Source organism: Malaclemys terrapin, chromosome 5 (assembly GCF_027887155.1).
Source record: "Malaclemys terrapin pileata isolate rMalTer1 chromosome 5, rMalTer1.hap1, whole genome shotgun sequence".
NCBI lineage: Eukaryota > Metazoa > Chordata > Testudines > Emydidae > Malaclemys > Malaclemys terrapin.
Window position 1 is genome coordinate 139054924 of NC_071509.1, and position 15588 is coordinate 139070511.

General features: G+C 44.2%; 1 protein-coding gene across 28 annotated transcripts in view; it reads right to left on the reverse strand.

Moving 5' to 3' along the window:
* Window positions 1-15588, reverse strand: part of ADGRL3 (adhesion G protein-coupled receptor L3) — an 802265-nt gene that overhangs the window by 250903 nt on the left and 535774 nt on the right. For 27 of the 28 annotated variants that reach the window (XM_054030154.1, XM_054030153.1, XM_054030156.1 and 24 more), the window contains one exon: window positions 5984-6064. The exons of the other annotated variant lie outside the window; for it this stretch is intronic. In XM_054030154.1, the coding sequence (XP_053886129.1) occupies window positions 5984-6064 (81 nt within the window). The remainder of the gene's footprint in view (window positions 1-5983; window positions 6065-15588) is intronic. 28 annotated transcript variants of the gene reach the window in all.

Consider the following 15588-nt stretch of genomic DNA (forward strand, 5'->3'; position numbering starts at 1 on the left):
GTAAAAAGAATGGTTATGGGTGTTTCATGTATGAAACAAATTTAAAACCATATTTTCTAATTAATGGGGAGTGGGGAAGGAGAAATAACTTTAAAAGTGAATGCTGATCTAGGACCTTATTTTTATTAAATGATTTACAGTGCCATTACTATGTTTCTATATAGAGCGGTGGCTCGAGGTAATTACCTTGTAATGTATGGTGACACTAATGTGCTAGTAAACTACTGGAGTTTACACTCTATTCAGTAAAGTGAAGGGTTGGAAAAATGCATTGCATACATCAATAATATAGGTAAACGTCACCAGTGATAAAAAAAAAGATAGTTACAAATAAATCTGTCAGCTGAAAGTTGCAACTGAATATAATCACAGCAGCAACAGCACTCAAAACGTACAATTTATTTTTGCTTACATATGCAAAAACAGAAGGCTTTTATTTTTGTAGCCCAGCTTTCTTTAGTATTAGCGTGATTAAAGTTAAAACTGCAAGGTGGACAACAATGCTCTTCCTACTGCAGTTAAATGCAATAGCAACCCGTGCCCAGTGGTTAATTAAGTGCTGAGGTAACATGAAGGTGAAATTAAGGCAGTCAAAACAGAAGCAGGAGGCAAAGGCAGCAAAGGCCAAAAGGAAGAACAGTGTCAAAGAAACATGGTGTGGTGGGAGCAGGAGGAAGAGGAGGAGAAGAGGGGGAAGTGATAGTGAAAATACCCAGCGCTTTTTATCAGTAAGGCAGAGCAGTTCTCTGGCCTGTGGTACACAGGAGGTCAGATTAGATGACCACAGTGGTCCCTTCTGGCCTTAAAACTTATGATTCTATGAATCATCTCAAAGCCTAAGCTGCTGCTACCCATTACAGTAACTCCTCGCTTAGCGTTGTAGTTCTGTTCCTGACAAATGTGACTTTAAGTGAAACCATGTTAAACAAATCCAATTTCCCCATAAGAATTCATGTAAATGGGGGGTTAGGTTCCAGGGAAATTTTTTTCACCAGACAAAAAACTATATATTATATAGTATCAGAGGGGGAGCCGTGTTAGTCTGGATCTGTAAAAGCAGTAGAGAGTCCTGTGGCACCTTATAGACTAACAGACGTATTGGAGCATGAGCTTTCGTGGGTGAATACTTGCATCCAACGAAGAGGGTATTCACCCACGAAAGCTCAAGCTCCAATACATCTGTTAGTCTATAAGGTGCCACAGGACTCTTTGCTGCTTTTATATATTATATAGATATAAACACAGTATACGTTTTAAACAAACAATGTAATACTGTTCACAGCTATGATGATTGTGAAGCTTGGTTGAGGTGGTGAAGTCAGAGGGAGGGATATTTCCCAGGGAATGCCTTACTGCTAAATTATGAACTAGCACTCGGCTGTTCCCTCAAGTGTTAACACGTTGTTAATGTAGCCTCTCACACAAGGCAGCATGAACAGGAGGGAGGGGAGACAGCATAGCAGACAGAGACAGACACACACCTTGTGTGTGGGACAGAGCGAGAGATGCACACTGCCCCTGTAAGTAAGCTGACCCACTCTTAAGTGCATTGTGTTTTTAAGTGGATCAGGAAGTTGAGACAGCAGCTGCTGCCCCAAGCTCTCTCTCCATCCATGTCCCCTCCCTGCTCTATATGGAGAAGGGGTAAGCGGGGTGCAAGAGCAGGGGGGAGGTGGACACCCTGACATTAGCACCCTCCTTCCCCCCTGCACAGCAAGCAGGAGTCTCCGGGAGCAGCTCCAAGGCAGAGGGCAGGAGCAGCACAGGGCAGTGGGGGGAGGGACAGCTGAACTGCCTGCAATTGATAACCTGCTGTGCGGCTGCAGCACAGGGAACTTACGGAAGCGGGGAGCTGATGGGGGGCTGCCGGTCCACCCTGGTTCCAAGCCCCCACCAGCTAGCTGCAACGGGCTGCTCTTCCTGCAAGCCGTGGACAAAGCAGGCGGCTGCCAAACGACGTTAGAAGGGAGCATTGCGCCACTTTAAATGACCATGTTCCCTAATTGATCAGCAACGTAACAAGGCAACAACGTTAACCAGGACGACTTTACATGAGGAGTTACTGTATTATGCGGTGGCCGAAGAGGACCACTTCTGGTATGGACCCAGCGAATCTTATTGTAATTGGCCTATGTTCTGTTCCACACCTAAATTTCCTGCGGTGATAAATGAAAAGATTTTATATTTTGTACCAGTTTTTTTTTAATAATGTGATTAAAATAAAAGCAAAATTAAAATTACAGGATGTTTTAAAGGCAGAGCAAGTTTATCATGTGAGATTACACCCTGGTGGACTATAGCAGAAGAGGTAAACTTGCACCCTATTTTGTACTTTGAGCCTAGGATTAACAGTGATTCAAATGATTACTACTGTGGTCTTGGGAATGTGTTGCTCAGTAGTGAACTTATAAAAAGAAAGCACAGAAGGACAGGAATATGATGCAAATGAAATATATGCTAATATAGAGAAGAACAACTAAAGCAGTGCAATGTAGGCCTGACTTGACATGAGTAACTGGAAATGGGTGAGGCCTTGTTGCTTGGGAGACAGGATGAGAGAAGTACATAATGGATCAGCAGGCTGGGAACAGCATGTCTGCACTAGTTCAGAGAAGGGGGGACCCCCAGTGAACCACTGACAATGGACAAGATAACAGTGGATAAGATAAGCCTGAAATGTAAGATTAGATAAAGAGTAAGTCATACCTGGACAGTGCATGGGCAGAGCATGCTGCACAGGGATTGGTTCCTACTAAGTGCCCAAGCCAACCCCAAAGCATGTGACACAAGGTATAGTAAATACAATGTGATGTGTAAATGTATAAAAAGGAAGAGACGTGCTGGGTAACTTTGGATGTGTACGATACCCAGTATCCGCCCCCTACGCTTGAGTCTGATCAACTCACCATAGCTTTGCTCTCTGCCAAATAAAGGAACTTGAATCATGAGACTGGAGCCAAACCGATATCTTGGGGAACGGCATGGAAGAGGTCTTGGGGAACCCCAACAATGGTGATTGAGGGCAGAACCACAGCCTCTTCTTCAGGGGGGGGAAGAGCCTCATTCCCATCTGCCTAGCTTCCTACAGTGTGCACATCACCCGGGTTTCTGAGCCCCCTCCCAATAACAGAATGATACAGGGGAGCCTCACGGACCCCTGCGCTGGACGGCACAACACAGGGGGCAATGATCCCCACTGAATCCCACCCATGTTAATCACCTGTGCGATCAGAGTTACTGGGCAGGTCTATGAGAAGTGCCATACCATGTACCACAGCTCTTTGAGCAAGTAGTGCTTGAAAACCTTTTCACTGCGGCCATGCCAGGGAGGCATAATGCCAGCAGCGTGCTGGGTGCACGCCACTTCCTGCTCTCACCAGTCTCTCCAGCTCATCTGACTCTTGTCAGCATATGGATGTGTCATTCTGGACCTGGCCTAGGGGATGAGTTATGCCTCCTGAAAGCAAATTGCAGAGAACTATTATAGGCCCGGGGCTGTTGCATCAGTGGCTACGTCCATGACAGCACCATCTTTGGCTGCTGCTGACCCAGTCCCCCTTGATCTTCTGCAGCAAGCCATGGGGATGATTTAAGTGGAGATAGTCTATATAAGTTCTGAATCACCACAGCTAATATCAGAGAAAGTTTTGAGAGGCTGGGTGTTTCGGTCGCCCAGCCTGAGACATCATCTGCCTTGCTGGAGTCCTCTGTTAAAACAGGGCACATAGTTGACAAAATGATTTTGAGAGATCTTAAAAGTTACAAGCACTGTTTGGAGGCAATAGAGAAACAGCTGAAGATCTAGACTATAAAAGACAGTCTGGACTAAAGGCGAACTCCGATGGGGAAGAGATTGAGCCACGAGTTTAAAGCCTTATGGGATTTTGGATGATCAGCATCACCTGTTTTGGAAGCAGTCCACTTTCTTCCATGAGAACAATCATTTTTGGCGAGAGATGGAGAACGGGCCACTGACCATCATGTCCCACCCATTGGGAATGCAACCACGTTCTCCAAGCAGCAAAAACAAAGAAACTGCTTACATATATAGTCAGACTCATTCAATTGTTTGTGATCTTTACTGCTGCACTGCATACGCATGCACTCACATTCACAGTGAAAGACAGCAGAGGCCGTACATTTCGAGGGTGAAATCCTGACCCCATTGATATGAATAGCAACATTTCCATGGATTTCAATGGGGCCAGCACTGCACACAGAATATGCTTGAATTTAGGCTGCAAAGTTCAGGGGTAACTTTGGGGAGCAGGATATGTTTCAGTGCCCATGCACATGCTGAGACTTTCTCAATCTCCAAACACTGGGGGCAATGGATGGGTAAAGCAAAAGAAGCCTTTCAGAGTCAGATTCTGATGTACTAACTCACACTGAGTAGCGCTGATGGGACTACTCACACAGTAAGATGCTAATCAGCTGGGGTACAGGTATCCAAATCTGCCCTATGACTTTACTGAGCTCCCACAGACACTGACGACAATAGGGCACCACATGGGCCCAAGGGTCCACCAGTGCTGCGTTAGTTGCAGGATCACAGCCTTAGAGTGTGAGCTTTTGGGGGCAGGGACTGATTTGCCCTCATGTTTTTAAATCACCAAAACCACTGTTTAGCACCAACAGATAAGAACAATCTGATGAAGGAAGAAGAAAGTCCTGATGTGATAGTAATCAATGAGCTGAGTCAGTGTAGAGAGACAGCAACCGCCTGCCATTTGTGTCTTTCTGCTGAACCATCCCTTTGAATATCTAGCATGCCCTCTGTGCTAATGGCGTGCACTGACTGAGGCAATTTAGGAACAGGTCCTACCCACCTGGTGTCACATATTAGTGTACTCAACTTTGCACTTGCATGTTGCGTTTTAAACGTGGTGCACTCAGAGAAACACGTCTGCATGTGAAATTGCCCATGTTGTATAGCTATGTAACAGGAGGCGGACAGGAATTGCCATACTGGATCAGACCCGAGGTCCACTGAGTGCCATGTCTTGTCTCAATTATACTGCAGTAGGTAATTATGGAATAAGCTGCCTATACGGAAATTCATCTCCATGAATTTCTTAACTACTCAAATGTATTTAAAGGGGTTCCTAAACAATTTTCTTGGTGGCAATTATTGTGTCCTTAGTTTCTCCTTTCATCTACAGATCATCATCACTCGCTCCCTGATGAAATGTTACTCTCCTGCCCCCAAAAGGACCACCCTGTTTTTAAAGTAAATATTCCTATGCATTCCCCTGGGTGAGCAAGAGATTTCTCCATATCCATCTTTGGTTTTAACTTATAGATCTTACTACGATGCAGCCAAATACAGTTGACTCGGTATCTTAGAGCTGACATACCTGAACACATACAGACGGAGTCAAAACAAGCACAGAAAAGATCTAAGAACTCTGTAAACAATCTGAGTACATCCCTTAGGGGAAAATCTGCTTTCCCAAGCCAAGGCCAAAAACATACTGTACTTTGCAGGAGTTGATGAGATAGGGGGAGAATTCTCCAAATCAAGCTGTGAAATGGAGTAACATTGGTGCGGCCTCACCACCCTTGAGTAGCTGCAGATCCATCAGCTCCCCCTGTTCCTCTACCACCTCTGCCCGCATGAGAGTGCAGAAAGAGTCCCCTCCAAAACTGGCTATGCAGTGGAATCAGGGAACGAGGGAGCGTTGCGCGAGGACTAAGGGTGACAGTTCTCCAACACAAATGCATATAGTACTGCGTGGGAGAACTAAATGGTCCTGGGATAATACAGTAATCTCAAATCTACACAAGGAATGGAGAGCATGAGCCAAATCTATGTCTGGTGCAACTCTATTTAAGTCAATGGAATTAATTTGCCCAAATGAGTGCCCCGGATGGCACACCGTAATTCTCGTCATGGAGGCTCTTCTGCACAAACCAATAAAATACATTCATGCCTATGGCTATCTGACCATGCCCACAGACACAGATTGCATCACGGACTCACCCTTCGAAGGCGGTCTCTCCGGGTCCGAATCAAGATGAATTGGTGGAGCAATGTAGGAAACCTGCCCGTGGTGTGCCTGCCCTGTGGACAAATCAAGGGTTTCAGTGTCTACTGTTTCACATTCAGATCTGTAAGGATTTTAGTTCAACACACATGTCGCACCACACACTTAAAACATGACCAACAACAGGTTTAAACACATTCTACTTTATCAGGTATTTTTCTTGCACATAGAAATTGATGTTGAAGATTAACCTTATGGAGGATATTTCACCTCTCAGTACGTATATAAAAAAAAATTGCTTTCTCCAAACAGATATTATTGTATGTTTAAATTTAGCCATATCTCCCATTGCCACTCATAGCGAAGGCTCCACATGCTTGCTCATCACCACCTTTCTTCTGGGATCCAATATGACCTGTTTTAGAGAAGGCTAGTTGCAGTTTCATAATGAATTTTGCATTTCATTCTCTGATGGGGACTCATATCCAGTTTCGTTTGCAGATTCTGTACTTCAAACTTGAGGGAGGAAAAGAACATTCATTCTGTTAACCTGACTCAAAATGGAAAATGAGCAGTTCCAGGTTATAGCAAGCTTTGCATGTGTTGCCTACAAGAGCTGTTACTGAAAGTATGGCGTCAATTACCACAAATAGTGGTTTGACATTTGGTCTGCAGTAGATGTAAACTCTGGTGTGCAGAATTACAGTCACTTTCACATGAATGAAAGCCGTTTAAGAGTCAACCTTACAATGCAGTTCTTTAGTTGTTAAAGACTTCATTCTTCTCCAATGGATCACTAGGTAACTGCTTATATTGAAAAACTTTTATTTATAATAAAAACATGTTATAATTCATCTATTTACTATAACAATTTTCTGGGCTGTTAATCTCTTTTTCTAAACAAGGAAAGTTAATGATACATAGATTATGATAACAGCTAGAATAACCTTCCCGTTTCAAGTAATATTCATGCTGTAATAAAAACAGTTGATTCCTCTTATGAGGCACATTCCAAATAATTAATATGGCTCCCTGTTGACATTTGCAGTTGTTGCTCCAAGCAGTTTTCAAGCGAGCCTCAGAGACAGTGGAGAATTGGTACAGTCTTCAGGGTTCTTCATAATGACATCCAAGAATACGAAGAGCGCACCATGCTGGTATAAGCAATATACTGAAAACATCTCGTCAGGGGCGTAAAACATTAAATGGAAAAAAAGAGTGCCTGCATGGAATGGCATATATTTACTGCTATGCACTGAGACTGACTCACATAATTTGCATTATTAGCCACTTCAATAATTGTATATTATTCAGCTTTAAAATCTATTGGCATGTCATAAACTCTACATTTGCTTTTAAGTGCTTTATCATGGGAAATTTGCTTCATGCAAATGCATGTTTGTTAACACATTAAGAGGACTTTCACTTCTCAGTTGCGTGTTTATAGCTCACTCAATGTCAATAGTGAACAGAAGTCACCATCTGATAACTGTTCAGTCATGCGATAGAAATTAATTTGTTGGTCTCCCTCCAGTGTGGTGTAGATCCATTGCAGAATCAAAACCTTAATGACTTAGAGGTATGGCTCTCACTTATGGTGCCAGAGGTCATGGACCCAATCCTGGGGAAATACTGGAAGAGGAAGTAAAACTTGTAAGAGCTTTTAAAAGATCCAATGGCTGGAAATTGAGGCTAGACAAATTCAGAGTGGAAATAAGGCCCAATTTTTTAGCTGTGAGGGTAATTACTGAAAGAACTTATCAAGGATTGTGGTGGATTCTCTATCACTAGCAATTTTTAAATCAAGAGTGGATTTTTTTTCTACAAGATATGCTCTAGTTGAGACACGAATCAGTTCAGGGAAGTCATTTGGCTTGTGTTACATACAACAACAGACTAGACAATCACAATATTTCCTTCTGGCCCTATTGAAGTAAACAGGAGTGTGGGAATTGATTTCATTATAACCAGGATTTCACCCTATGATCCTATGCTAGATCTGAAGGGTGATATGCCATCCCAGTTGAAGTCAGGGGGAAAACTCCCATCACTTCAAACAGGGCCAGGATTCCACTCTGAATTTTCATATCTTGTAATCTATTTTATTCCCTTCATCTTCCATATACCGGGTGTAGCGGGGTGGTCACCCGCTCCTTCCTGGAAGGGCCTAAAACAACCCTGGAGAGGGCTGGGGCAGGGGAAAGCTGGGCTGATTGGGAAGCAGCTGCAGCTGGGGCCACGCCCCAAACAGACCCAGCTGGCCCTATAAAGGCCAGGGAAGCCAGGAACAGGGACACTCTCTCTCTAGCCTTTGGAGGGGGCGGGACCAGGCTGCCTGGGGAGTTGAGGAAGGTACTGAGGGTGGAGCAGTGCTGGGGAAGGGACAGGGAGCTGGGGAGCTCCAGCCTAGCAGAGCCTCAGGCTTCAGGCCGAAGTAAGGGCCCACTAGAGGGTACTGGGCTGCAGAGGGACAGCTCCGCTATAGATAGAAGCAGCAGGTCCAAACCCCCCTTGCCTGTGATGATTGGCTTATACAGACTGCAGTGAGTCCCAGTGAAAGGGGGCTAGTTGGTGACTGGCCATATCCTACGATTGAGGCGAGGCGGGGATAGGGGCTGGGAGTTCTCCGGGGAGGGGAGACCCAGAGACTGAGGGGTGTACTGCCATGGGGCAGCACCCCGGTGTGCAAGAGGCACCGGGTCCGGGAGGGACATGGGGGCCTGGCGAAAGCGGGACACCGGCCTGCAGAGGGCGCTCCAATGGCTGGAGAGCTAATTCCCAGAAGGTACCAGCAGGAGACGCCGCAGGGGTGAGTCCCACGCGCTTACACCGGGCCAGATCTTCATCTGATGTAAATTGATGTTCCTTCATGGAGCTAAACAGAGTCATGCTGATTTACACTAGCTGAAGATCTGACCGAACTTTTTTTGTAAATGAGTAAAACAGTCCTCTCGCTCTCTCTTGGTGTATATATATATATATATATATAGTTAAAAGTTAATTCATCAGCTGTTCTCAACTGTTTTCTCCTTTCAGATCTACGCCGTCTCTGTCTGTTGAAAAAGCTGTCATTTTCTACTTCTGGTGTCTTCAATAATACCATCGTTTTGTTAGTTCAGTCCTCATGCAGTGTTGCCAACTTTTGCAATTGTATTGCAAGTACTACATTTTTGTGGCAAGTACTGTAACACTGGCAGTATTTGGTGTTTACTTCAAGCAAGTCTACTACCTTCATGTGCCCCCCCCCCATCAGTAGCAAAACGCAAAACAAAAGTGGATAAAATACGCAATTGGAGCTCAAGTTCTCATTGTCAAAAGTGAAAGACAAATACAGCTGAAAAGAATCATCCTCCAATGTGGTCCCTTTTATGGCCAGCATCAGAAACCCTAGCACTGGGGTCGGCTCTCAAGCTGCTGCCCTCAATAGCATTGGAATCTCAGTGGCCAAGAGGCCATGTCATCTTTCTTCAGGAAACACACTCTAAAGCTGACACCTAACTATCAATCCCTGGCTTTGCTGTTGTGTCTCCCCTCTATCACAGGATGGCATCCTACATTAGGGAATCATTCCATCACTCTAGTCTCACCATCGGGTCCAAATGATGTCATTGAACGGCAGGCTATAAAAGTGACAGACTCAACTTTTTTATAAACATCTACAAACCTCCACCTGCCATCTGGCCCACTCCTGTCATCACTTTCTCAGGACCTTCAGTCTACTGTGGCAATTTTAATTCACACCATTCCTATTGGAGATTCACTGATGATGTGTGGATGGAATAAGGCTAGAGGAGTGGGCATTGATGGTCGACTATGATCCTAAGCAACCACCCACTTTCCATAGCAAAATATGGATGGACTCAGGATCTTCTCTGATGTTGCCTTTTCTACCACTGGACAACATCCTCCGGTTGTCATGGAATGTAAAATGCTGGATATGTTTCCCCAAACCCAGCATCAGCCATCCTTGATCACAACCGACCCAAATCCTGGGAAAGTACTGGAAGAGGAAGTAAAAATTATAAGAGCTTTAAAAAGATCCAATGGCTGGAATTTGAGGCTAGACAACTTCATCCTGATGCAAATTTCAACTACAAATAGCCTCCAGAAATGTTGGTGAAATTTCTGAAATCAAGGGGGGATCTGATCCAGTCTCATTTGGAGTCTCTTGTGGGTGAAGACTCAAAATCAGATATTCAGAACAACCTCAGTGCCATCTACCAAGTTTTCTGCGATAAAGTAGTGGACACATCAAAGAAATCTATACCCTGCGGATTTCATCTACAATAAATTCATGGATGGTCATGTGATGCAACCAGACTATACCAGGAATTTAAATCTACCAAGAATGAATAGGAGGTTTTTGATGTCACCTTCTACATCAAACCAGACAAGAGAGATAGGGGTTGGGGAGCGGGGATAGTTCCAAATTGAACTTCATGTATTTCAGACCCAAAGCCTGGCAAACTATTAAGAGAATGGATGGAGAGGGAACACGCAGTCACAGCAAATGCAATTGCATCCCATCTGATGGCCCATGGCAGAGTTCCTAGTTGAGACAGTTTTCAGCAGTGCAGTTAAAATGGCGGCTGAGAACATGGACATAAACCTGATGGCTCCTTTTACTGATCAAGAGCTTGACCGGGCTATACATCAGCTGCAGCCTAACAATGCTCCTGGTCTACATAACATCCACAAGATCGTCTCTGCCTTTAAGCCAATCACCAAAAGCTGGTTGCTTCGGTTTCTGAATCATGGCACCCAGAATTGCAGCATCGTGAAAGTCTGGTGCAGAGCAGAAGTTGAAGCTGTCCCCAAGCCATGAAAACTACTGACAGCTCCAAACAGTGTTACCTACAAACCGACAGATAGCCGAATCCTGACGTGGATTAACGAGGGAGTCAATCCCCAGCTGCCTTAAGATCAGATTGGATTCAGGAGGGGACGATGCACCCAAGATCAGGTACTTTGTCTGATTCAAGAGATAGAAAACACATCTGAGACAGGGAAGAAAGTTGGTGCTGTCCTCATTGCTCTGACAGCAGCCTACAACACCATGTGGCATGTTGGGCTGAGTGCCAAGTTGATGCAAATTATTCTTGTAGGCTGATGGTGTGGTTCATCCATGGAATGATTAGCGACTGAAGCGTCATCCTGTGAGTCGTGGAAAAATTCAGTCACCTTTTATGACTCCACAATGGGCTTCCACCAGCGTCAGTTTTTGTCCCTTTTTGTTCAATTTATACACATACAACCTTCCCGAAATGCAGGCCAAAGAGTATTGCTATGTTGACATCAGTATTGTTGACACTGCAAACAGCTTCCATAGGATTGAAGAGAACCACAGTTACTTTGACCACTTCCAGCAATGGAGACTAATTCTCAATGTGACAACTACTTTCTACCTAATCAATTCTCTTGCCAATTAAACCATCTTGATCCATGTCCAAAGATAGTGACTGCTATTCCATCCAGTTGGCACATACTTGGGAGTAAAACTCAACCACAGCTTGGCATACCAGCCTCACCTGGAACACCTGAACATTGAGGTATCTTGCTGTATCACCTAGATAGGAAAATTATTGGGAACCTCCTGGGGAGCAGTCCTCCTTACATCTGTATTGGCTCTGGTATTTACTTCAGCTGAACACTGCTTTGTGGTCTGGAAGCAGAGCTGAACATGGAACTGAATTTGGTCACTCATATTATGAGTGGCTGCTTGAATTATACACTAACCTCCAGACAGCATGTTCTAGCACTCACAGCTCCACCAGACCTCTGACAAGATGCCGTTATTGTAGTCTGCCTAGCTGTGACAAGGTGAGACCAACCTACTACATTTCTGGTTGACTGATGTCCCATTCTCAGACAGGAAACAACATGCAGAGCCAACTCAAAGGTCTGCTTACATTCAGGGGTGGAATCCCACTCCTGCAGACCGGGGACTAGCCTGCCTTAGACCCGCAGCACTGCCGACCGGACATTTAATGGCCCGGTTGGCGGTGCTGACCGGAGTCACCAGGGTCCCTTTTTGACCGGGAGTTCCAGTCGAAAACAGGATACCTGGTCACCCTAACCCCCTCCTGCACCCAAACACCCTCCCAGAACCCACAACCCCTTCTGCACCCCAACCCCCTGCCCCAGGCCTGAGCCCCCTCCCGCACCCAAACTCCCTCCTGGAGCCCACACCCCTCACTCCCTCCCACACTCCACCCCCCTGCCCGAGGCTCAGCCCAGAGCCCTTGTAGGGAGCGGGAATGGAGGGAGTGGGGGGTGGGGCCTCAGAGAAGGGGTGGGGCATGGGTGGGGCCTTGGGGAAGGGGAAGGGTATTTGGGTTTGTGTGATTAGACAGTTGGCAACCCTAGTGGGAACCATGGCTGTGTGAGGCAAAACACTGCTTGAAAAATAAGGCAGACATTTTCCAAAGTATTTTGAGAATTCAAAAAGTAGCTGGATCTCTTTACACAAATAACCCAATTTCTCATTAAAAAAAAACAAAAAAAATTCCAAAAAGTAAAGTCTCTGCTACTGATGGAATATCAGAGGTCAAGATGTCTCTTTTGCTGATGAAAAGTTCGGCATGCCTAGAATAATAACAGCTTGCATTGCCCGCTTCAAATCCCATTCTGTCTATAACCATCTGGTGTTTCTGAAGCTGGTTCTCAGGTAAAAATGTAAGCAGCAATCAAATGCAATCATCAGAGGAACCGAATGATAAAGTTGCCAATTTCGTATCTAATCTCTTCATTCGGATTTCTTTTTCCCTCTCCCTCCTTCCCCCTTCGTCTCATTTGTCATTGTTCTCCTCCGCCACATTAGCAATGTCTGAGGGAGCATCAAAGCGGCTGCATGCTTCACTTGCTCAGGAAATGAAGTCAGTGATTGTGGATCAAAGGTCACTGATGGGCTTCTCCCCATTGACGGCAACAGGAAAAGGGGGAGAGATTAAAATGAGGGAGGCACACCAACCAACCTTCTTTTGTTTAAGGGTAGCGGTAAGAGTAATGGTCATTGATAGAAGCTGGGAGAATGTAACTCATTAAGCCTAATTGGGCTTTATGATGTCAATGAATACTGAGAGTGAATGAGAGGAAGGCTTTAGAGCCATGATGAATTGCAGGCGGTCAGGTGCACAAATGGGGTGTGTGCGTGTACACGTGTGCTAGCAAAATACAGCATGTGCAGTTTGTTTTTAGGTCTGACACATGAAAAATAAACTCAGTGGCTGTGCAGTGAATTTTAGAGCCAACACTGTACAAAAACATCAGACGGGCCGAAAGACATCCATTTTGTCAAGTGGCGCAACAGGCCATTTTCAGACTCTCCTCCGTTGGCTGCTTCATAAGGTACAAAACACTATCAACAATTTTAGGGACCAGTCACAGAAACTACAGATACAACAAACATGAATTTATCTAGTCTATCTAGTTAAAAACGATCTACCTAAAAAAATAATACAAACGGTCTGACAATGCTTATCTCCCGCTGTTAGTGTAGCCAATTCCCATGATTCTATCACAGGGCTTGAAATATTTGGCATACTTTTGGAAAGCCTGGGCTTCTGGAGTCATGTGATTATGAGGGAAACTCAGGATTTTTTTTTTTTTTAAGATTTTAGCCTGCATGGTTGCAAAGACTAGGTGAAAAACAAAGTCTTAAGGATAAAACAAAAACAAAAAACCAGGAGGCAAATAACAAAACAATTTTTTTTTTCAAAAAGCACATAATTTGTAAAGCCAACTTCTTGGTTTTAGAGGGCCTGGCTCATGATTTATGAATGCTTGGGGTTGACATTACAGTTTAGTATAGCTAAAAGAGAGTGGAGCAAAACAAAAACAGTTCTCTATTTTTGTCCCCTTCATTCACTCTGGGCAGGTGGCATCATTCCATGTACCAGCAGTTTCACTGTTAACCCTGAGTGGGCAACTTCTCCCCATTTTGTGTGTGTGAGTCTTTCACAGAGCAACATAAAAATGTGATTGAAAAAACACACAAAGGGCAGGAAATGTAGGAGCAGGTGTAGTTATTGGAGTTTTAACTGTTAAACAAAGAAAACAAAAATTAAATTTCAAGTTGATAGTGTCTCTTTAAATATTTCAAATGGTGGGAATTCCCTTGGAGACTGTTTCCCAATCTATCAGTTTTCAGTCAGGAAGACAGGTTTCAGAGTGGTAGCCGTGTTAGTCGGTATCAGCGAAAAGAACGAGGAGAACTTGTGGCACCTTAGAGACAAACACATTTATTTGAGCATAAGCTTTCGTGGGCTAGAACCCACTTCATCGGATGCATGCAGTGGAAAAAAATACAGAGGAAGATATATATACACAGAGAACATGAAAAAATGGGTGTTGCCATACCAACTCTAACGAGAGTACTCAATTAAGGTGGGATATTATCAGCAGGAGAAAAAAAACTTTTGTGGTGATAATCAGGATGGCCCATTTCCTACAGCTGACAAGAAGGCACAAGTAACAGTAGGGGGGAAAACAGCATGGGGAAATAGTTTTTACTTTGTGTAATGACCCATCCACTCCCAGTCTTTATTCAAGCCTAATTTAATGGTGTCCAGTTTGCAAATTAATTCCAATTCTGCAGTTTCTCGTTGGAGTCTGTTTTTGAAGTGTCCAGGGTGGTTGAAGTTTTTGAATGTTATAATTCTTGACGTCTGATTTGTGTCCATTTATTCTTTTGCGTAGAGACTGTCCGGTCTGGCCAATGTACATGGCAGAGGGGCATTGCTGGCACATGACGGCATATATCACATTGGTGGATGTGCAGGTGAACGAGCCTCTGATAGTGTGGCTGATGTGATTAGGCCCTATGATGGTATCCCCTGAACAGATATGTGGACAGAGTTGGCAACAGGCTTTGTTGCAAGGCTAGGTTCCTGGGTTAGTGTTTTTGTTGTGTGGTGTGTGGTTGCTGGTGAGTATTTGTATATTGTATATCTGTGTATATATATCTTCCTACTGTATTTTCTACTGCATGCATCTGATGAAGTGGGTTTTAGCCCACGAAAGCTTATGCTCAAATAAATTTGTTAGTCTCTAAGGTGCCACAAGTACTCCTTGTTCTTTTTGCAGTCAGGAAGACTGTCTGCTCTGTCACTCTGCTCTGAACTCCCTCCAGTTTCTAGAGAAGAGATAGCCAGAACTAAGCTATCTTGGGTGTTTTCCTTATGAAATTTTCATCTATCTAAGGTACTTATCCATCCCTCATTACTGCAGTATCTAAGCCCGCCCGTCATTAATGGATTCTATCCTCACAATACCCATGGCAGGTAGGGAAGCATTATTCCCAATTCCAGATGGCATAGAGTAAATTAATTAATGTGGGCAAAGTCACACAGGTTTTCAGTGTTCTATCCACTGGACTGGAGAGATTTTATTTCTTATTCTGCTACATGTTGCCTCTCTGTATTAGGTGAGCATTGCACCACACTTTGTTGACATCATATCAGATTGCAAACCCTTGTTCAGTTGAATCTAGGTCTCCTTTTGGTATTATATTTCACCCTCCCACAGATCACCTATGGTATTTGTCTCGCTTTCTGAGATATGCTAGCTTGCATTTCTGAAAGTGGAATTTTCTTTAATTTCA